The sequence below is a fragment of the Phyllostomus hastatus genome, unplaced genomic scaffold (genome assembly GCF_019186645.2).
Source record: "Phyllostomus hastatus isolate PE091 unplaced genomic scaffold, TTU_PhHast_1.1 phas_contig_37, whole genome shotgun sequence".
Classification (NCBI taxonomy): Eukaryota; Metazoa; Chordata; class Mammalia; order Chiroptera; family Phyllostomidae; genus Phyllostomus; species Phyllostomus hastatus.
Window position 1 is genome coordinate 10,582,873 of NW_025333867.1, and position 24,246 is coordinate 10,607,118.

General features: G+C 44.0%; 1 protein-coding gene across 1 annotated transcript; it reads right to left on the reverse strand.

The window, feature by feature from the left end:
* Positions 1 to 16,206: 16,206 nt before the first annotated feature.
* FOXQ1 (forkhead box Q1) lies at positions 16,207 to 19,529 on the reverse strand. The gene has a single exon (XM_045841762.1). It carries the CDS (start codon positions 18,182 to 18,184, stop codon positions 17,075 to 17,077), a length of 1,110 nt encoding a protein of 369 aa, XP_045697718.1. The 5' UTR covers positions 18,185 to 19,529; the 3' UTR covers positions 16,207 to 17,074.
* Between the last annotated feature and the right edge of the window lie 4,717 nt (positions 19,530 to 24,246).

Consider the following 24,246-nt stretch of genomic DNA (forward strand, 5'->3'; position numbering starts at 1 on the left):
CCTCTCCATCAAAACAGCTAAAAGGGCTCATATGCTTAAAGGAATGAGAAAGTGATTCTTCTTTCTTTCTTCCCTGCCCCACCCATCCTCATTACCTTATGCCCTCCCTCTCTGCCATTTGTCTTTCTTTTTCTCTTTTGTTTTCCTTCCCTTTTAGTAAAATATGTTTGTTTAAGCTGTAAGGTAATGCATATTAATGGTAAAAATATTGCTTCCAAATAAAATAAAAATATGTAAGGTGAAAGAATAAAATATTTTCTCTAGACCCCCAATCTCTTCAGTCCTATCAGTTTCCTTCGAGGTAACTCTGCAATTTAAACATTTCTTAGAATCTTTCTGAAAGGTCCCTCTACATGAACTAGCATTCATACATAAAGATACTTCATGTGAATGGGGCCCATAGTCCATGCATTGTTCTGCAGCTTGCTCCCTCCTCTACCCCCAACATAACAGATAGCTTCCTATAATAGGAGAGACCCACCTAGTCACTTTATAACTGCTTAGTAGTCCATTGTGTGGTTGTAGTCTAATTAATTTAACCACTGCCTTAAATTGGTACTAAGTGTATTCCAGTTTGGGGGATTACAAACAACAATGCTGCTACACACATTCTGGCACACATGCACATTTTGCACAGTTGAGAGAGCATACCCTTAGGATTAATTCTTAGCAATAGAATTGCTGGGTCAAAGGATATGTGCATTTTACACTTTAATAAATATTGCCAAATTGCCCTGCAAAATGGTTGCACTCATTTACAACCAACCCCATTAACAGAATATGAACAGCCTATTTCTTTAAAACTTCATGGACTTCATGTTCTACAAAACTTAAATCTTTGCCTATAGGCAACAAATGACAAGTCATTATTGTTTTCATTGATATTTTAATTATGAAATATTGAATATTTTCACATGTTTTGAACTATATGCATTTCTTTTTGTGGAAACTATCTGGGCTTGACTGCTATTCATTTCTACTTCATTTTTAGTATTTTAAAAATTGATTCATAAAAGATGTGTTTTTTGTTATTAGCTTTTACTTTTCAGATAGGTAGGTCACAAATACATTTCTTGTTTGTCTATTTTTTTAAACAGATAGAAGTTTACACTATTTATGGAGTCAGACTTACTTGCCTATTCTTGGATAGAATTTAGGGTTTGCACCTTGTTTAGATGAACCCTGAACATGCAAAGACTAAAGCTATTGCATGCTTTCTTCTAGCACTCATATGGTTTGCTTTATACAAGTAAATTTTTGCTATTTCATACAATTATTTTGGTGTATGGAGTGAGGTAAGGATTCAGTTTGAGGCAATTTTATGGGGTCTATGTAGTTTTGCAAATCAACCTATCACCTTTAGTGACATGTTGCCAAGTGAAAGTTTTGTACTCCCATGGAAACAAAAGAGTTCAGTCAGGCTTTTTGTAGAGTCCACACAAGAACTTGTCAAAGTACTTGGCTATACTTTGAAGGAGGCCTTAGTGCAAAGGAGAAGATGGCAAGAAGATAGAGAGAAAAATGAAAAACTGAGGGATTCTGGTGAGAAGAGAAAAATACAAACTTAAAATGAGAATAATCATTTATGTGCATCAACCTTGGGGCTAATAAGGCCTGTTTCTACTCGAACAATATGAGCAATGAAGAGAGAGGATTACTGAGCTGTAGAAACAATGGAGCAAATGAATTTTATTTATCTTTCTTCCATTTAGCTCTGCTCAAGAAGAAAAGAAGGAATACACAATGTTTTTGTTACTTTCATTTTAACAATATTTCTGGAGTGACTTTTCTTGGTTTTACAGATAAAAATTCTTATCTGAATGTCAAAAGATCTCATTCACTATATCCACTAGGTTTTCAATGTTCCTCCCATGTGTGGAGGTATTTTTCCTTTAAAGACCGAGTAAGTTAATTGCATAATGAGTAACATTAGAGGTTTGTATTTCTTGGCATGAGTGATACAATATGCATATTGGCAAAGATCTACATGACTTTGATTTGAAACATAAATAGTATCCTATAGTTCAAATTTTGGCTAATTTAGTTAAAAGGTACTGAAGAAGTTCTTTATCCCCCAGGCGTCTACCACAAGTTAAATTGTGTAATTTGTGTAATAATTATAAGTCAATTGATGAAGATTTGATTTTATCATTAAAGGCTAAGGTGTACTACCACTACAATTAATACTGATTAATATTGGTGTCATATACTGTATACATATGGTATGCAACAAGTAGGTGTGTGTGTGTTCTAATTTAATCTTAACGCCCCCCTAGGAGTCCTACAAGACCAATTCCATTATGGCTACTCTACAAATGAAGAAACAGAGGCTCTGCCCTGGCTGGTGTAACTCAGTGGATTGAGCGCGGGCTGCGAACCAGGCATTGCAGGTTCGATTCCCAGTCAGGGCACATGTCTAGATTGCAGGCCATGGCCCCCAGCAACGGCACACTGATGTTTCTCTCTCTCTCTCTCTCTCTCTCTCTCTCTCTCTTCTCTCTCCCTTCCCTCTCTAAAAATAAATAAATAAAATCTTAAAAAAAAAAAGGAAACAGAGGCTCAGGTTGACTAAGAACCTACTGTAAGATCACAAAACCATTGAGTACAGAGTTGAGACCTAACCCAGAATTTCATACTATCCCTCACCTCAAGGAGAGGTGCAGATACAATGAGATGTAGGGCAATTTCCAGTGGAACTTTAATTCTCTATGAGCTTAAAAAATCTAAATTGATCATGTACTTTCTTTCTCCCCCTCTCCCCCGACCCCATCAGGTATTCCATTTCTTTGTTGCTGTGGAAGCCTTACTTCTAAGTCCAAAGAGCCTCCATCTGAGCCTCCAATGACATTCCCACTGATATTCCATCTGATATTTCAACTATCCCAAGACAGTCCATATGAAGGCTTGGGCAGGGCAGGGAGCCTCTCCCAGCCTGGCCACATTTAGCTTCAGGAATAATGAGGGCTTGCACAAGGACAAGTGGATGGGGTGGAAGAGGTTTGGCAGTGGCTCTTAGATTTCTACCCACTGGCCAGGCATCCATCATTAGCTACTGTCTTGATTATAACTGTCCCTCAGTCTACCCCTTGCTACTTCTTTTTGACCATCTGTAACCTCTTCTCTAAACTGATTCTTCCCCAGTAACACTAAAGAATGTTCAGTTTTTGTTTATCTTAAAAAGGAAGAGTAAGATTCTCTAGACTATCTTTTCCCTCCAGCGTTTCTCTAATCTGTCAGTGCTCCTGAGGTGATTTGTGACAGTCACTGGTCCCATCCCCAGCCTACACCCATCTGGCTCCCAGCCCCACCCAATTTATCTGCAGTGGGGCTTTCTAAGGTCACTGTTAGTCTTGCCGGGAAGTTAAACCCAATTATCATATTGGAAACATCCACTCTTCATAAAATGTAATTTTTCCTAGTTTTTACGATTCCATACTTTTGTGGTTCCCTCCTTTTCAGTTTCCTTTACTGGTGTATTAAATATAAATATTGACCTTGGCTTTCTTGTTTTCTCCCTTTGCTCAGGGGCACTTTACTAATAACTTCAGGGACAATGTTATTTCCCCTGTTCTTCCCTTACCCCCTGACCCTACCACTTATATATATAAGAAATACATACATATATATATTTCTTGTGTAAGCTCAGTATGATATTATTGTATATTTTTTCAACTGATTCCCCCAAAAGCATATTATACCCCCAATTAAGCTCAGCTCACACTTCTTTGTCTTCATGGTTGTAAAAACTATATACTGATGTTTCCCAATCTACATCTCCAGTCCAGATCTTTCCTGAACTTGAGATGTGTATATTTAAATGCTTACCTGACTGCTCCACTTAAATATTCTATAGGTAACTCAAACTTAGTGTCTTTGAAGTGAAACTCCAAACTGCACTCAAGGCTATGGTTAGCCTTTGAAAAAATTAGAAAAATATACATTTCTCAAAGCATTTTACTGTTGTTCAGTAAATATTGTGGTAATTTATATGCCAAAGTATGACTGTGGTATGAATGTAGCCCCCTTTCTTTTTGTAGTGTATTAAGGACTGAACAACGGCATGCTTACTCCTCTCCAATGTGTAAGCACAGTTGGCTCCTTCTTGACACCTTTGCTGCATGGATGTCCTCACACCCACCCAGAGTGCTTTTCATGTTCCCCCACATCCAGTCAGTCTCCAATTCCTGGTTGCTCACCTCAAAGGACTTGGGAACCTGCCTATCATTCATCCCCGTTGTGGGCAGATTGACCACAGCATTTCACCTGCACTGTTGTATCAGCCTCTAGCTTTCCTCTGGTTTCCTCTTACCCATTCTGTTCTTCACAGGGCAGCCAGATTTGTTTTTACAGGGGACAAAACAGTGTTTTGCTAAAAACACTCCGACGACTCCTCATTATCCTCAGAATGATGACCAAGGTCCTTCATGATCTGCCTTGTTTTTACCTCTCTTCTTGGTCTCCTTTTCCACACACAGTTTCTGCAGTTCATGTACGTAGACAGTTTGCTCTTCCCCGACTGTGCTGTGCTCTCTCTTGCTGTTTTTCGACCTGGAAAGCTTCCCCTTTATCCCTAGCCCTTTACCTCAGGTTTATTCATAGTTCAGGATTCAGTGGAAATACCATAGCTTACAGGAAGGCTTTTCTAAATCCCTGGTGCCTGGGGATGATGCACCTGTTATATGGCCACATGGCATCCAAGGCTTACTTCTGGTATAGCACTTCCACAAGTACAGCACTTGTCAGCTCACAGTGAGACCTGGAGGGCAGGGGCTGTGTTTTTCTCTTGCTTCATCAGTTGTAGTTACTGGGCATATAAGAAAGTGCTCACAAAGTTTTGGAATTGAACAAAATCCATGGGAGAACTTCATTATAACCTTAGATTTCCTATTCATATTATTTAACTGGAAACTTCTTGATTTATTAAAAGCACTCGACAGACCAAAAAGTATAAAAGAAAAGTAAGGCATTTGCTATTTAAAAATAGTTTCAACAAGAGACTGGTGCTGTGTACCTCTACTCCACAACCTCACCCAAATAGGTCTGCTTTCTAAGGCTTGGGTTAAAAGGTCTGCTCCATTGCTTGTGGCATTAAATGTTTCTCTCATCAAGAAGAGCCTCTGACTCTTCTCTCTCCCAGGATTAGGGTATAATTCCATCTGATGGAAATGTAGCATCTTCAAGAGGAAGAATATAGCTTCATTATGCTCTTAGGGTCTTGGCTTATCAATTGCTCACTCCCATTTCTAAATAATAATAACGCAGTAGTGCTCACAAACTAAGTATGTGCCAGATGCTATTCTAAGCACTGTGCATATAATAACTCACTTAATCTTTACAAGAACTTTGTGAGGTAATTACTATTATTGTCATTATTATTCTCATTTTATGAATGAGGAAACAGGTACAAAGAGTTTAAGTAATTTGCCTAAGGTTACAACAGATAATACAAGGTACAGCTGAGATTCAGACCTGGGCAGTCTGGCTTCAGACTTCATCCTCTTAACTATTACAGAACATTGACCCTGAAATTTAAAAATCAGTTCTAGACACAGGACCTGCCACTGGGTTGAGGATCCCATGGTAGGGATCACTGTGACCAAGAGACTCTGTCCCTAGATGACAGCAAATGATGAGGGTAAGCCCAGTGGCTCAACACCTGAGCACCAAGGCTTGGGGATACTCACTTCACTCTGTGGTGTACTAGAATAGACTCCTACAACCTTAGGACACAACAGCTAGTTTCTAACTAGTCAGGAAAGTTGTGTCCAGTGTTAGACTATCAATGGCTTGAAATCAGCCATGGTAGGAGCATTTACACCATGAAAATTGGCAAACACTGCAAATCAGAGGCTACATCCCAAACAGTGTCCCTGCTAGGAGATCCTAGTCTTGACTGAAAGAGCCTGGTGTGGGCTCAGAGGATAATTTTTATTTTCCCAGGGCCTGGCTAAGTTGAACTAGATTAGATTTTTTTTAACCCTGTGAGACATTTTCAGTTGCAGCATGAAGCTCTTTTTGATGGCATGAAATGCCACTCAGGCTAATGTATTACAGTTCAGAAATGCCAGTGAATCAACATTTCCCTGCCTCCTCCAACCCCCAAACATCTTCACCAATGACTCCTTCGTCCCTTTGGTCACTAGTGGCGTCTTTTTGAGGTAGGCATTTTATGCTGTTCTCAGAATTTCCACATGGCCTTAAGCTCTAGTTACTCACAGTCATAATTGGCTTGATAACTCATCCTTTACTTGTTGTCTTCAATATATGGGCTCAATTCCTTGTGCCAGTCCTGGTACTTCTTACACTTACCAAAAAAACTTGTAGCCCAGTTCATTTCTGAGAGTACTCCTAGGGGCATCCCAACTAAGAGGTGCTGAGTAGGTGGACCCTGGTTCTAGAATTCAAAGGCAAGGAGTCCTGGCCTAGGAACTGTGGGGCCTAAGGCCTTCCTCCCATGCTGGGCCTGCCTCTGGGCCTCTTGTATTTCAGAGATTCCATTCTGTGGTTTGCTGGCTCTGCTGCTGTTCTTCATTGTGTGGGCCCTGTTTGCCTGTCATGCTCCTGTGAGTGAGGGTGCATTGCTGACTGCCCAGCCTGCTTCCTAAGCAAGTGCCCATTTCTCCAGGGCGCCTGGTAGCATCTAAAAGAGTTTTGCTCAGGGAAAGAGTGACATGAGCTCATTATCATCATCTGACACTACCTGAGAATTGTTTCCCCCTGAGTCCAAGTAGATATTGCCTGGGTCTCACTCCAGGAGGGCAGTGTGAACTTTGCTTGAGGAAGTACCAGCTCACATGGGTGCGGCCATAGCAAACATCCCCAGCATGATGTTTGAGGAAAGCAGTCTGTTTGAACTGGTCTGTTCCCTGGTCTGGCAGGGAATCAAGATTTTGAGCTGATGTGTTTGATTACACTGATCTCGTTTATTCTTTACATTATTTCTGACTTAGAACTAAAGCCTGCTTTTGGCTACTGGAGGAGGTCAGTGCTAACAACATGTTTTCATTTGGTAGAAGGGCAAATAGGGGAAATAAGGAGTAATTGAGGAGCCAGGGACTCAGAGCTGCAGCTGACCCAGAAGCCAAGCTGGAGGGCCAAGCAGGGGTATGGCTCGTTCCCAAGTCACTAATGTCCTGTCCTGGCTGTCCTACATCACTCTCATTTCTCTGGAGTCTGATTTCTAAATGTGGATTGTGATTTTAAGTCCTGAATTTTCTTCCTAACTTTAGTAAAAAGCAAGGATCAAAATAATCTGTGGAAGGAATTTAAAAGTAAATTTATTCCAGTACAAAATGTGGTATTATTTCATATCCTGAGACAAAGGAAATGTGACCATCGAGAGAGAAAACTGATTGTGGCCTATGGACAGCAGAACTTAACATCACATTGACTGCATGAATTGAATTTACTGCTGGTTACCAGAAGTGTTTTATTCATACCTAATACCTCTGCTAATGAAGTATCAAATGAAGTATCATACCTCTGCTAATGAAGGTAAAAGCTTAACACTGGCACCAGGAATTTTTTTTGTATTGTGTTTGTCAATGGAAGTGTGTGTTTTGTGTATAAACCTTATGTACTTTGAGGCTAGCAGGTGGGTCCACTTGGACCCTGCAATTTGAATTAGCAAAGTGTGAGGAAGGGAAATTGTGTTTATAATGAAACAACGGTTACTTCTGTCTCCCCACCCCTTTTTCTCTTTTTTTCCTTTTAGTAGAATTTGAGCCCCATCATCATCATCATTATTATTATTTACGATGTCTTTTTAAAAATATTTTATTTATTTATTTTTAGAGAGAAGGGAAGGGAGGGAGAAAGAGAGGGGGAGTAACATCAATGTGTGGTGGCCTCTTGAATGCTCCCCACTGGGGACCTGACTCCCAACACAGGCATGTGCTCTGACTGGGAATCAAACCAGTGACATTCAATCCACTGAGCCACACCAGCCAGGGTCCCAGTTTTTCAATTTTATGACTTAGAATGAATCAAATAATGATATTTCAGACAAAAGAGTGAGTCAAAGAAGGGGAATGGAGTTGGGGGCAATCAGAGAAGTGTGAGGAGAGAGATCTTATCCAGCAGAGCATTTTGGCTTTCTTCACACATTACCCTGTGTAAGCAACCAGCCAGTGTCCCCACATGTTGAATCAACTGTGAGTAAAGACATGCTAGTTTTAATGTCCTGTGACTCATTAGGAAAGCCCTACTAGGTAAGCTTTGTTTCTCAGGCTGAATCTCTTAGCACAAACACTTTGATATTGTGCATGGGCACTGCTCCAAGAGGTGACTTGGGTCACCAGACATCTCTTTTTATTTTTTTACTTTTAAAAATATTTTATTTACTTATTTTTAGAGAGAGGGAAATGGAAGGAGATAGGGAGAGAAGCATCAAAATTGTGGTTGCCTCTTGTGTGCCCCACACTGGGGACCTGGCCTGCAACCCAGACATGTGCCCTGACTGGGAATCAAACTGGGTACCCTTTGGTCCACAGGCCAGTGCTCAATCCACTAAGCCACACCAGCCAGGGCACCAGACATCTCTTTTTAATCACAAGTCATTCTGGGGTTATATATTGGAAAATATGGGCACAGATTTATCTTTACTAGTTCTAAATTGGCTGACATCTCTTTCTGACTTCAAACCTCTGTGTAAATTCAACAAGTATTTATTAAGCAAATGCTGGAGTTTGTGTGCATGAGTGGAGAAGATTTCAGTTACAGCCTTTCACTTTCTTGAGTCTAGGCAGAGGTACTGCATGGTCTGGAGTCTGCTTCAGCCAAAATCCAAAATGATCCACATCATTTTGCACTAAACAATGATATGGTCTTTTATTGCATTTATAAATGTCCCCAGAAGCAATTCTCAAATGGGTTCAGCTAATGAGTATGAGAACTAATAATTATTTTTTTTAAGATTGCAGACTTGTGTATCTGCTGTGAGGAGTCAAGAGTGTCCAGTTTGCTTGACATTTCCCTGGTATTCTGACACTTTTGATAATAGATTGAGGTTCAGGTTGTGGTCAGGAAGCAAGGGGAATGAATTGTGTTTGCATGATCTCTTTCATTTTGGGGAAGCTTTATAAAATTTGGTGTTGTTAGGTGAGTATGTTTGATAGGTTTGGGTGATGTCATGTAATGCTGGTAGTTTCATCTTGGGTTCCTCTTTCAGTGGACTTTCCTTGCAGGGATGCTGGGCATTGATCCAGGTTTTAGAGTTTGTAGTATCCCCCAGGAGTTGCTTGGTCAACTAGCCAAGGCTTCAGGCAGCCAGTGGGACTGCAGTAATCTTGTTTTCTCCTCCACTTGGGCCGTCAGCTCTTAGTCCTTTGTCCTTTCTCAACTACCCAGCCAGAAGAAGAAAACAGCATGTCTGAATGTGGAAGGAAGACTCAAAGGGTAAGTCTTGGCATGGTGTCCCTTCTAAGTGGTTGTCCCTGACACAATTCCCATGTTGAAGTGGAGGGTGTACCCATGCCATAGGCTGCATTGCCTAGAGTGGGAAGGGCCAGCTGGGTGCTGTGTGTGATTTAAGATGCACCAGGAAGTTTACTCTTCCTCTGAAAATACTCCCCTTAACTAACACATTAGTTGAAATTCCATAAATAAAGCTTAATTTCTTTTAACTTGGGCTGTTATTGGGAAACAGCCCTGGTTTGGGCAATACAGTAAGTCTTACTGTTCATTCTTTATACAAAGTTTACTTGTTGAGTTATGTTATATTAAAATATAATCTACATAGCAACACATACTTTTTAGGTGTACAGTACTGAGTGTTGATCAATGTACACAGTCATGAAACCACTTTCATGATCAAGATGTAGATTATTTCCATCACTCTCAAAGTTGACTTTTGCCACATAGAGTCCCCATCCCAGTCCATGGCAGCCACTGATCTGATTTCTGTCCTGTTTGCCTTTTTCAGAGTGTCATACGCATGGATTATATGGATGTAACCTATCAGGACTGGCTCCTTTCAGTCCAATGTTTGGGGTGTTTTGGAGTGTCCCTGTGTCACTGAGCTCAGTGTTCCATGCTTTTGTTTTGCTAAGTAGCCGTTCATTGTGTGGGGTCCCCTTTACTTGTTGTTTGTCCCCGTAAAAGGGGAAAGAGCTAGCTGTGCTATACTGACTGCCTGGTCTCCTACTTTACACACCCCCTACCATCTGTGAACCCCACATCCTCTTACTGGGTGTCTGTGGGTATCCAAGGAAGGCCAACAAGAGGAAAAAATTCACAAAGGAAAAGGAGAAAGAGCAAGAAAGCCACCTTGGTTGACTCACACTGCTCCTGGGGTGACCATACAGGGCGGTAAGGAGGTTACCAATGACAGAAACTCAAATTGAATGTGAGGCAAGTGGGACTGGATTGGAAGAATTTCCCTGAAAAGGAGAGGAGACAGGGGGTCCCATAGCAGAACCTAATGGACCATTTTATTGGAGCACCAGGAACAAGTCAACTCAACTCAACTCAACTCATGCTTGGTCCTTGAATCTCTGTGCTCCGGGTTTAGAGTCCTGAGGAAGAGAAGGCCTGCTTGGCTTGCCTTAGGCTAGGAGATGAACCTGCAGAATGACATAATATAGGAAGAGGTGGCTCTTCCTCAGGAAGTCAGGGTGCTGGAACCAGGACAAGGGGCAGATGCTGGGATAGCAGATACAAATGTTGACTCCCCCAGAAAAAATAGCACCTTTGCCAAAGGAAGGTGGGTCAATCTGCAGGGATCAGGTAACCCTTATCATTTATGCTTTATTTAGGCCTGAGAATGTATCTGGAATATACTTTATTATTTTCAGGGCTTTTCTCTAGTTTCCAGATTTGCCCTCATTTACTGTTCCCGCATTTATTTTGTTTTAGTATTAATGTTAGTATTTTTATGTTATATTTGTACACACACATGCATATATTAGTTTCCATGCCTGGAGTCCCTTGGTACTAGTTGCATTTTTAGGTTGTGTTGACTCTGCTACCCTGAAAACTGCTTTTCATATCTTTGGATTTTGTTTTTAAATAAACAAATGAAGAGCTGATCTGATCCTGTCATTGCAGGATTTGAGGCCTGGCCAGGGAGCCATTGCTGGAGCCACAAAAGTTTCCTGGATGCCTTGCTTGTGATGAAACCTACTGAAAATATTGCAACCTCTCTCAGCCTTAATTTCTTGTCTATGAAATAAGCATGTGTTTTAAACCTAATTCTGAAAGCTAGGATTCTGCAAAATTTAAGTTGTTGAGAGCATGTTGGGAGAAAATGTTATTGGAAATACATGGTATGATCCACTAGAATGACAAGTTGCACATGTCCATTGCACCTTAATGGTCTCAAATATGTTTTGTGGTGTATATGAGTATTTTATTTATGTTTACTAATTCCATAATGAAACTTGTTCCTGAAATACACATTTGATCCCATGTTGATTGAGTTTAAGGGAAAGAAATAACATCCATTTTTGTTACATCTTAGACACTCTATGCAAGTTTCATGGCTGTGAACTGTGAGTGAAGGTGTGTGCCCATGTTCTATGTCAAAAACCTTAGTCATACTGAGGCTTAGAGGAGTAACCCTCTCCCCTAGTCACCCAGCTGTGAAAGCCAGAGCCATAATTTGGACTTGGGACTTCTTGGAGTTTTTATTTGGAATTCTTTCTTGGACCACTTCTGTGATTTTGAGTGTTACCAGACATTTAACTACAATAAGCATAGTTGGTCAAAGGTGGCAAAGCTTTTCTGCCTTTTCCCTTAATGGTTAGAAATTGGTGATCAGAAAAAAATATCTATATGTCAGCAATGTTGAATATGTATATTATTTTGAGCTTCAGATTTGATAAAAATGCTCAGTTATGGCAAGTATTCTTCTAAGTTAAACTTTTCCTGGACAGAGTAGCAAAGAGGGCCCTGGAGTGGTAAGGGAAATGCTGTATTCTATTAATGTTTATATTTGGCTGTAGCTCACCAAAAATCAAGGTTAATACATACAGTTCTCTCTTCCAGTCTGTGTATAAGTTGGCAAATGACAGGAACAACATTTGTTTCTAATCACCCATCCATCTTAATAATGCCAAACAGATACAGTACAGAAACTGTTGCAGTACAACCAGCATTTCGTGACATCGGAATCTTTGCCAGTTTGAAAGAGGACCTCAAATCTGGGAAAAGTTACATTTTTATGCTTTTGGTCATGATCTTAGAACATACTTATTAGGTCCACTGGATGACAAGATTAGGCATTAAAAATTGTATTGTTAAAGTGTAAATGCTTAATAGTTTCACTAGAGAACTATACTGTAGTGTTTGAAAGCAGAAAATATTTACTGAAGGACTTTTGGGGGTCATATTTCTAGAACCAAGGCAAAGCTCAGCTATTATAGCCTAAAGAATTAGAAAAAATACTACAACAGAGGAGCAATATCTTTGTATGAGTGATACCAATGAAGTTCCTTAATATGTAAGAAATTTGGCAGTCATGTGGATGCTTTGAGTTGGCATTGTTTTTAAAAGCTAGGGGAAGGCAAATTATCATAAGAAGTTTTAGTCTCTTTCCAATGTGGGAAAGGGGACATTTTTGTTTTGGGCTTGGTGCGGGAAAATAGGAGAGGTGGGTGTCAAGGAATGCCTTTTTGTTAGTGCTTGTCACCAGAGAGCAGGGACTGCTGAGTCACAGCCAGTCCTCTAGCAGGCTCTCTTTTCTCCGCACAGACTTCTTGCTGCCCTTGGCAGGGGCATGTGTTTGGTGCTCTGCAGAAGTGAAAGAAAACAGTACTAAATTCAACTGTGATAGCATGCACACTCCCTAATACACTGAGGCTAAAAGGTCTAAGACACCCCACATGCAGATGGCACCCACAACCTCTCAGAAGAGGGGTGGCAGTGGCCTCTTCTAGAAAAGGACACTTAAGAGGGTGGGGAGAAAGGTTCTTACCAGTTTGGAAAATCTGCCTACCATTGTAATAAAAGTGAATTGAGACTGTTATCTGAACAATTCAACTAAGATCTCACAAAGTGTGAGTTAGTCTGAATTATCCATATAATTATGTTACAGCAGAAAAAAATGTGAACTGGAAGTTGGATCTTGGTTTCCACCTGTGTCTGCCACAAAGATATGTTTAAACTACTCTATGGGCCTCTGTTTTTCATCTATAAGATTAGGGTCTATCCAAGACAGTGAATTTAACTTTGTATTTTGTGTGTGAACTCATTCCCTGAGGCAGCAAAAATGTCAGTTTTGTGAAATTGTGTACTCATGGAATCAGAGTGGGCATAGGTAATTCTCTTTAGGCATGCTTCCAGCACAACAAAGTGAACCCTGGAAAGCCCCTACAGTAACCCATCTTTACCTGCTGGGAATGAACCTTTCTCTGATTTCTCCCTCCCCCGCCTTTCCCTCTTCTCTCTCCTCCTCTCCTTACCTACTTCCCTCTCTTCCTTAGAATTCATGTGGGATCAAGAATCTGATTCACAATCTAAAAGGAACCTTAGTTAGGTTGATTATCCATCCATAAGCTAAGGAACTTGAACTCAGCCAGCCAGAATGATGGTTGAAGTTGTTCATTGCCCTTGCTTACACACAGGCGTCAGAGGTGGGGCCCAGAATCAGGGCACATCTACAACCCAAGCATTTGCTTCCATATTTACAGAAATTGTCTTCTACATTAGAAAAGGGGGTTTAGACTGATCAGAATGTTGGGAGTCGATAACCAGAGAAGTTTTCAGCCCCCCAAGGCAGCAGCCTTGATTCCTGGTTGTGGGAAGGGTCTGACAGGGAGAATGGAAAAGGTCCTAAACACGGAGGCGGGGTTCTTTGGGGGCAGGCGTCCTGCAGATGTGCATTTCTCTCTTCCACTTGACCAACGTGGCCTGGAAGGGTCTTCCCGGATGAGGGAAAATGGAATTGTAAAGCGCCAGTGCGGGGGTCAGAAGAGGGTTCTTAACCCCTATCCTTGGCTCCAGGCAAGGCTTACCAAAGGTCATTTGCCGAAGTAAACAGACTCCCCACCCCCACTCTGCAGTTCCAGGATTCTTGCTGAAGCCTTGCTGAGGTTCAGCTCCTGCGTGGTTTCCAGCCTGGGAGGGGCGAGCTGGGGGCTAGAAACACTGTGCAGTCTGTGGGAAGGGCGGGCTGTGTTAGGGGTTAGGCTGAGGGTTGGGGAAGGGACAGGCCCTGCCCTTGGCCCACCCGCCTACGCGCGCGGAGCCCGGGGCATTCTCTGGCGCCACCGAGGAATCCAGTTTCCTGGGTGGATGCCAGAAAGAACAATCTTGGCGGGGACACCTCGTCGTGGCTTCTGCCCGAGGCCCGGGTCCTGGGAGCACCACGGAGCCCCATCGCTGAAGGCCCGGGTCTTTTTCTCGATGTGCGGTTCTGGGGAATTGGAACCTCTCTGGAACTTAAGCATTCCTGCAACTTTCTGCGTTTCTCGTAGAAAACCCGGGCTTGTGCGGGGTTTCCCCCTGTCTGGGCCTCCTCCACCCAGCAGACAGAGGCCGAAACTGCTGGAGCTGGTGTGCGTGGGCGGGGGGGGGGGCGGTGGCGTGAAGGAGTGCCGGGGAGTCGTCGACAGAGCCCCCAACCCTCTTCTTTCCGTACCCTACACCTCCCAAAGTGATTTGTCACTTGGGTCATGGAAGTAAGGGCTTGGTCATGGAACACCGGCCTTGACCACTCTCTAGAAAACCTTACAGTACCTGGGGAGACAGCGCAGGGGATCCGAAGCTGAGGAGGGGACCCCAGTTAATCCGACTCAAGACTCTGGAGTATTCTTTAGGAAGGAAGGATTTTTTGAAGGGAGAACAGCAATGATTTTAAAACATCATCTTTGCCTTCTTCTATTGTTATTTCGCTTGTCTGTGCCTTTTAACATAAATCAGTGACGATTTAAAATCCCCATTTGCAGAATTGTTGTCATGTACCAGTAGAAATGAAAATAGTGCTTTACAAAACTTATGTAAGAGGTAGTGCCCTGACAGAGGCAAGGCACATAGTTGGAGAGAAATGGCTACTTCAATCAGAGATGGGAAGCATCTGAAGTTGCCGACTTCTGGCTCACCATCAATCTTAAGATTGTGTTTTCAAGAGAAAAGCAAAGAATTGATCATGGGTCCTGATCATTTCAACCCAGTGAACTAATTGTCTGCCCCCCAACCCCAGGGCACTCCCGTCTTTCAGTTTTATTTTCTGGTCTAATTATTGGTCTTGCAGGCACAAATATCCACTTAAATGCCTACCTTTTGTCATAATTCAACCCTGTTTTTATCACTCTTCATGATAATTAGTAGATAGAATGAAAATCAGTCAAACTTGTTACTTGTTAACTAGACTTAGGGATAGGTTTTTTTTTCCTTTCCCATTCTTGCCAAAAGACAGCATCCTGAAACAAATTCCACTTTCTTTCCCTACCTCACAATATGTTGGTCCAAACATCCCCTTGGGTGAGTTGAGATCTGTCCAAGAATGGCAAGAGCAATGGGGCCTACATTTCCAGTCTTTGGATTTCTCATTGTTTGTATTACTCTTTAGAATATTGCAATCCATAAATTGTTAGAATCCCACTGCCTTTAAATTTATTGGGAAACAGGTGTTCACTCTTTTCTGGTACTTCCTCTTATCATGATCTCCCATTTTAATTAGGGAAATTGTCTCTTCAGATCACAGCTGAAATGGGCTGGCAGCTCCACATCTCTAAATGCTCTCTTTATACAAAATAGGAGAGTGAAACAAAAATATTACTAATAGGACTTTTGACATTCCTAAAATAGGTTTTCTTTTGAAAAACACATTGAAATTCAAGTTGCTCTTAAACTTGCCCTGAGGTAATCTTTGGTGTTTAAGATAGTCACATGCCAAGATTGTTTCCTAGCTTTTTGAGCTCCAAATCGACCAATTTGCCTGAAAACATCTACTTGACTATAAACTTGTTAATAATGTTGGCCAGAGGATTCTTGGACACACATCTCACGACTTGTTCCAGAAACTTGTAGGAGAATTCTTACAGAGGTTGTTGGTTTGAAGTTTTAAGAAATCTCATTGTTGGAAGTCTCAGACTGAATACTTGTACAGCAATTTGTCAGGTAAGGAAACCTGCAGAACGCCTCTACCTTTAATGAGTCATTCAGGAAAATATTCTGACCCATATGAAAGTTTCTAGAGACTCAAACCTGAACAGATTTTGAGTGAGTGGGGGTTAAAAATTCACCATCTCCTGTTACTACAAAGCATTAAAAGTCAGTTGTGAGTTTTATTTTAAAATAAACATTATACCTAGGTTTCATAAAATTTATACATGACTATGTACACAGATACAAATAAAGTATTAAAAATAAAAATCACACTTGCTTTCACGTGGCAGTGGCCCTGGCACCCCACATACATAATGTTAACTTTTCCTTTAAAGAAATTGCTTGGCCCAAGGAGGCCACAGTTAGAGATCACCAAACCATTAATAAAGCTGTAGCCCGTTGCCTGCAACATTTTCAATTCAGGTTTCAAAAAATATAAATAATTTAATTACAAAATCCAAATATATATATATAATCTTTTGGCACAGGGAAGCATTGGTTAATAGCAGAGAAATGGTTTAAGATCTGTGACACCTCTCTCACATTCAGTCATACCTGTAAATTACACATACGTTACTCATGGAACAGGGGTCCAATAAACCCCAAACAGTAGTCATATCATTTATCATATGGAATAGTTCCCTGATGTGCTTCTTTCCCGTTTTTTGTTAGTAACAAATCAATGGAAAGTGTGACAAAAATAGTAGGGTGAAGGGGTGCCTGGGCAGTAAGAATAAAGGGAAAGTCTGTGAAGGGATGGGAGGGAGTTACGGAACAGGCTTGGTAAAGAACTGCTAACAGTTATGAAAAATTGCTTTGGTCTTCTGTCAAGCTACAAAAGAGGAGGGAAATATTCTGGACTAAGTTAAAGCACTTCTGTCAAAAAAAATCCTTTAGCTTTAAGGCATGTTTGATGGAGAATTTTCTTTTAAAGTTTCCTTTTCTCTGGGCAGAAAGTGTAAATCCCTGAACCTGCAGTAACGTCCTCCTCGACAGCGCGCACCCAGGTGGGGCTTGGGCGCGCTGTTCAGGCCTGGAGCGTCTCCCCTGGGTACCGGGCCGAGGCTGCCTGCAGGGCTGCGGGCAGCCTCAGGGGGCAGTACAGGTGCGCTGCGTGGCCGCCGGTAGCCGGACCTCGGAAAGGCTTGGCAGTGGCGGAGGCAGAGAAGGGCTCAAGCAGGAGATGGGGCGCTGGCTCGGCCGCACCACACCCGCAGAGTGGCAGTAAGGCCCCGCCGGGCGTGCTAGGAAGGAATGAGGAATATGCGGGCATCGGAGGACAGGGCGTGGCGCCCCACGGCAGTTGTACTCGGGGGAATGAGTCTCCATCGCGACAGCTGCGGAAAGGCTTGCTGAGGATGTTGTCTATGGCAAAGGAGCTGGAGAATTTCCCCACGGGGCTGACACACCCCTCCTGAAGGGCGGGGGACCTCGCTTGGGGCGAGCCCAGGGCGGCGGGAGCTGGAGCTGGGGCAGCAGCCTCCTCCAGCCGCAGCCCTGGTGCGGGAGCCGCGGCCCGGTGGCTGAGGCGTTTGCGGCGGCGGCGAAAGACCCCGTCGGCGAAAGTATACTCGCTGTTGGGGTTGAGCATCCAGTAGTTATCCTTGCCCCAAGGCCGCGAGGGGTCGCGCAGCACCTTGACGAAGCAGTCGTTGAGCGACAGATTGTGGCGCACCGAGTTGCGCCATCCCGTGTAGCTGCCGCGGAAGAAGGGGAACTTGCACATGAGGTACTCGTTGATCTCAGCCAGAGTCAGGCGCCCGCCCGCGGAGTCCCGGATGGCCATGGCGATGAGCGCGATGTACGAGTATGGGGGCTTGGGCCGCCGTGTGTACGGCTTGCTGCGCCCACCCTCACTGACCATCGAGCTCTCGGTCCCCGACTCAGCCGCTCCCGCCTCCCCGACCCCCGCCATCGCTGCCGCGGGGCCCTTCTCTTCCACCGAAGGCTCACCTCTCGCATTCCGATTGTCGCAGCCCGAAGCTGGGCTGTTAGCCGCACAGTCCCCGTCCGAACCCAGCGAGTCGTCGCCGGCTGCAGACAGCGGAGAGGGCGCGTCGCTACTGCCTGCGCCCTCCAGGTCGCTACCCGGCTTGTCCCCGTGGGCCCCGCGGGGGCTGAACACCTCCAGCTTCATGCCCGCGCACCCCGTCCCTGCCCAGCACCCTACCCTTTTCCTCTGAGGGTCTTGGAAGGCTGGTTCGGAAGACAGTGGTGGCGATTCCCGCTCCACGAGTCCTCGACTTCCTTTAACGAGAGCTCTCCCCACTCTTGGCGAGAGACAGTCACTTTTCCATAGAAGAGTCCTCTTCCGTTGGAATTTTTCTTTGGAGGGGTTGTGCTTATTGGGTGAACTAAGAGGGCCAGAGAGGAGTTGGGTGGGCGCTGTCTTCAGTTCGAGAATAAGAGACTTCGGGGTGAATGTGTGCAGGGATGCGGTTTCAACTTCTGGTTTCCAGGCACAAGGGCCTTGGGGTTTCCTGCTGGAAGAAACGTACGCATCTGCTCTTGGTCCAAGAGATCAGGAGGATTTCTTCACTGGACTTTCAAGGTCCTTTGCAGGAGACTTTGGGCACGGAAATGTTGCAGGCTGTTGTGCGTGCCACCCTTGGGGTAAAGTGCAGTGTCTTCAGCGTAGAGCGCTGGCGGAGCCGAGTCCCTGAGACCGTGGCTCGCGCAGCCGCCTTCCAGTCCCTGGCGTCCCAAGCGGCATCTCCGCGCGGGCCGGCTGCCACTAAGTCTGGCCTCCACCTTCCTCCCGGCCCAATATAACCCTGGGGCGACTCCGCAGAGGCGGGGCCTGGGCGCTGACAGCAGAAGGATGGGTGGAACCAGGTGGTTTAGGTAGCTGAGGCTCTCTGGTGGCGCGTACCGAGTTAAGGCCTAGAGGCTGCGCCGCCTCAAAGTCAAAGAGCGCAGGTTGTTTGTTTTGGGTTTGACCAGCCCCGCCCTCCGCCTCCCGCCGATAGGGTGCGTGCGCGCGGCTGGTGTGTGGGGGTGTTAGCGAGTTTGCTGGGGTCCCTGCGTCCCAGTCCGGTCCGCCGTCTCCTCGGCTCTGGTGGGAGCACCCCGCCTCTCCCGAGCAGTCTCTGCGCCCTTGAGCGAATTGAGAGTAGGCTAGGCGTGGAGGGGGGTGGGGCGGGCAGGCGTGTACGTCGAAGGGTTGGGCCAGGTCAGCAAGGACTTTGCTCAGGCTCGTGGCCTTCCTAAAGTGCACAAGGTGTGTGTTTGTTTCTCTGGTGGTGAAAATGGTGCGTTTTCCGAAAGTATATGCCTCTCATCCCGGACGAGGTGCTGAACCGCACAGACCAAATTGGACACACTTTGCAGTGATCTCTTATTGAGCTACGTGCTGTGCCATTTCCTGTGATTTCCTTTTAAGGACTATTTTATCTTCTTTCCTTTTATAAAGAATAGAACACTGGACTTGAAATTGTATACGCCTTTTTGGATGAACTTGATTCTTGCTTTCTAAACGATCTCCAACTTTCACTTTTTTTTTGCCTTTACCTTTTTCTGTACCTGGCTGGTGGCTCTTGGGGAAGAGAAGCAGTGTCCCCTCTTCCCCTGGGGCAGTTGTGCCTAGAATCTAGAGCGGGATGCCAGGCTCTGCTTTCCCACTTGCCGCTCTAGACTCCGATCCCTTTTGTTCATGGGTTGGCACAGTCAACAGGAATGTCTGGGAGGGCGTGTACCCAGGGGCAGGTGCTCAGAACATGACGTATTTGCAGCCATTTCTTTCCAGTCCTTTTGGTGAGGAGTTTTTCTGTGGTTTCAGTGGCACCAGTGTCTGACAGCCAGGAAAAGGGGATACCTTTCCTTGCCCCAGAAGTTGAGGACCTGACATTAGTGGTTTCAATTCTTCAGAGAGAGGATCACTGTCCCCTAGAAGAGTACATTTCTTACCCTCTGCCCTTCTGCACTGAGGTTTCCTCCTTTTTCCTGTCTTTGTTGCAAATAGAAAAAGCACTGTAAGTACGTGGGAGCTCACCTTTGATGTTTATTTTATTACTTTCCACCATTTGTGTGATGTACACAATTCTCTCTTATCTTCATTCAGGAAGTTTTAAAGGCATTTAGCCTGGTGTTGATGGCAAAATGACAGACTCATGGAAGGCTCCGTTATTTTTGTGTTTGGGGAAATGACACGTTTAAAGATTAAACTGACACTTATTGTGTGTTCCAGTGGGGAGTGGGTGGGGAGGGGCTTCTTTTCTGGGGATGTGCTGCCCTAAAGAGGATCTGCTCAGCACTAGTCCTTGGAGTTCATGCACCCTTGGACCTGGAGAGGGGAGTGGGCTTAGACAAGGGAGCAGCCAGGTAGAAGCATCAATTTGACTATGGATAATAGGCACTCAAAATGAGCGTTATCCTATTGTGAACTCTAGAAGTGGCAGGGCACTGGGATGAAGGCCTATTTTTATGGAGGAGATAAGCCCCTCTGGTTGAGGTATGGACCCAAGTTAGCTAGAGTCTAAAGAGACCATTGAAAGACTGCTGGGCCAAGGTTTTGTGTCTATCCCCAGTTCCATCTTGGAGACCACACAAGTGAGTTGTCCTGCAGGCATGAAGGCACTCATCTACCACAACACCCTTGCACCCATGTTACAGAACACACCCAAGGGTGTGTGAACAATATACTATTACCGAAAGGACCCCCCTTTTTTGCTCTGGGGGTCCCCCCCAACTAGGTTCCCGCATTAGTCCAGCTCTACTGGGCTGCCATAGCAAGTCTGGGCAGGCATGGCCCCATGGCATGAAGCCAATCATCTCCTAGATCTCACTCAGGCGCTGTAACCAGGGGGAGTTACTGCCCAGTTACATCTTGCGTAGAAGTCACTCCCATCACCCTGGCTCAAAGCATGGCCACAGACATTCAATATATCCAGGAAACCAGTTAAAGGTTATAGATATGTTAAATGACCACTTTAGAGGTTATCTGCAAAACTGTTGCTATTCAAACAACTCTTGACAGCCCTGCTCCATGTGACCCATCCCCCAGCTCAGACTGGTAGGGGTGAGGACATCATATATGTATTTTTTTTCTAATATTTCCTGGACACCCTGAGTTCTAGACCCCATTACAAATCCCTGTTTGGGCCCCCCCCCTTGTATGCACCCTGTTACACCCATGCAACCAAAACACTCTCAGGTTTGGGGCATCACTTCTCTCTGTGTTTACAGCAACCTTGATCCCAGACCCACCCACTGAGTGGCTTCCTTAACCCCATGAAACACCCTCCTATCTCCATTACCTTTCTCTCCCCAGATTGCCCAGCCCAGCTGCTCCAGGGTCCTTAGGTTAGTCTGGGGGGGGGGGGTTCCAGCAAGCTTTGGGCTGTTGATAGGTATATTGTTCAGAGAGGAGAGAAAACTGTGTCACACTATGTCCTGCTGACACTCACACATGACTGCATGACCTTGGGGCTGCTGTTCATGGGCCTTTCCTCACCTGGAAAAGGATGCAAATCAAAATGGACTCAAAGTTTTCTTTCAGATAGTTTTTAGGCACCAGCCTTTTTTGGGGGGTTGAATATATAGCAGGTGCATTTCTCCATCGTTGGTGACTTCTCGTGGCCATCTGGTATGAACTCTCAGCTAACCAGACTAGTCTGCATCCTGGGATGACTAGAGCATCCCAGGATGCAGACCAGTGAGAGGGGCAATGGGGTTGTTGTTCTTTCAGGCAGGCAATCTGGGGTTGGGGGTTATATCCTCCAGCCTCTCCTTTCTTGCAGACAAAAGGAGTATTGATCACTGAAAAGGAAGGTATACTCCCCCCATTTCACTTTTCCCTTTTTTACCCAGAGACCTCCCCATTCATTGCACAGCAGCAGCCTCTCCTTACTCCTTTCTCAGGTAGAGAAAAGCTCTGCCAACCACTGCTGTGGGATAAGCCTTCACTTTGCCTCAGGGCTGAGCCCCAGGTGGGCTGCTTTCTTCAGGTTTGAAGCCTATAAAAGTTGAGGAGGAAGGGAGTGGAATAAGGTAGGAGAGTTCTCAGCAAGAAAACCTTTTCTATTTTCAGAATGACTCAGAGCATTGAGAGATAGGCAGTGCACTTTTGGAAAGGAAGACCCAGGTTAGAATGACTGGCAGGGGGGCCTAGAAAGGATTAAAAGATCCCCTGGAGCTAAAATGTAAGATCCACAAGGATAGTAGTTTTGTCTTTTTCTTTCACTACTGTACCCCCAGTCCTTGTCTCGAGAATGACTGTCATATTGTGCCACATACTGGGAATATGCTGCATTTACAATCAGTTAAGATCAGAAATAAAACCATTCTTTCTTTTTGTGGTTGATTCTGTTGTTATTATCTTTAACTGTTGTTTTAGAGCTGGGAAGCCATTCACCTTTTGCAGGTATGAGAAAAATGGGAATGGATGGGAAATACATCCATTCACTGCACCTCTGTCCACAACATCCTCAAAGCATTGAACCATTTAAGAGCTCAGACACTGAAAAAAAATTCACATCGTATTTTGTTAGTTCATAAATTCCCCAGAAATGCTGGGAGATTTCTGTCCCCTAATTCTCAATTCTTTTTAATGGGGGGGTCTACTATTGATGGGTTATAATAAATGCCTGTAGGTAGAGCCTGACTGAACTATTTGTAGGTACAAAACACCCACTAACTAATTTTGACCTTTTTCCCTTAATTTCCATAGGAATAAGTGAATAAACTATGGCAAAGGATGAGTTCACATTCCCATGATTTCCTGGCCTCCCCGAAGTGGTTTCAGGCAAAGGAAGTTAATGCATTTATCTTCAGATACCAAGAACTAATTTAATTAACTATGGGGACTACCTGCCTTTTTAAGACTTTCTGTAATTTGATAATGCTTCACTGATCCAGTTCCTAATCACTGATGTGGGAAGGAAATAATTTAATTCCTAACATACCTAAGGCCACCTGGTAGACTGGAGGTTGAGTCTTAGTGGAAATATTGATGACTTGCTATCCATTAGAAGAGCACACAGGCTGCTAGCACAAAGGGAACTATGGAATCAACTTGATAACATGCCCTGAGCACCCTGGGAACAACTTTGAGTTTCTTGCCATGGTAACCTTTGCCAGTAGAGCCACACTCTTGCTGTCTGAGTCTGAAGGGAAGGCGAACTTAAAATTGCCTTCCTGTGAGGACCAGCGCCTCTGGAGAAGTCTGCTACAATGATGTTAAGAACTGAGGAGACCCAGGCATAGAGAACATGCTAATGTTGACAGCTCCAGAACAAAGCGCATGGCTCTGAATCTATGCAAAATCTCTTGTAGAGCAGAGAGGGTTGAAAGTCAGGTGGCAATGCAGGTCCTCTTCAAAGATAAAGCTGGAACTCCCCCTCTATCTCCCCCTTTTTTTTCAGTGACAACATATGGGAAGAAATGGAGTATTTTGTACTCTGTTCTAACTCCCAACTCCATAATCTGGCTGGTTCCTTGTAGATGCTGAACACTTGTGAAGAATCCTGCAGAGATGGAGGGTGGGTGTGGTAGTAGACATAGAAAAATTAGGTCATTTTACATATCTATGAAAGAAAACCAAGCTTGTTTGCACACTTGCTGCATTTGTTCAAGTAGCTAGTGGTCAAAGCTTAATCAAAGAATCCCAGGATATGCCTGGGCATTGTTGACCAGGTGCAAATCCAAGGGCTGTACCTGAAGTTTCTTTTGAGAATCCTAGAGATTCTTTTCCAAGGCCTGTGGAAAGTTTGAAAAGAATTTTTGAGCACTCCTAAAAACATCAGTATTCTCCATTAAGTCCAATTGCCCATCATAACTTGTACATTCTTCTCTTTTAATATAGTATCACTAGCACTAGTCTTCTATTTATTAGCCATGACTAGAATTATTTTCTCATTTATAGGTATAGAGCTTAAATGAGAAGTAAGATGGAAGAGAAGTAACCCAAATTCTCTGAGGGGGAATTGAAAATAATAAAATTATCTATTTCTCGCAATCTTTCCCTTATCATTGGTACTCTTAGTTCACTAGAGAATGGCTAGATTATAGTCTGACCTGACAACAAAGCTAGCCTTATAGACTTTAAGTCAAGGCCATGTGCAGAAACAGCTGACGTGTACAGGACTTTGAAAGTTAAGAACATAAACTTGAAGTAACAGTAGTAATATAGATAGATGTCTCCACTGCTATAACTTGGGAAGAACTTGGTACAGAAGTTATAAATGTGGTGAAGGGATTAAG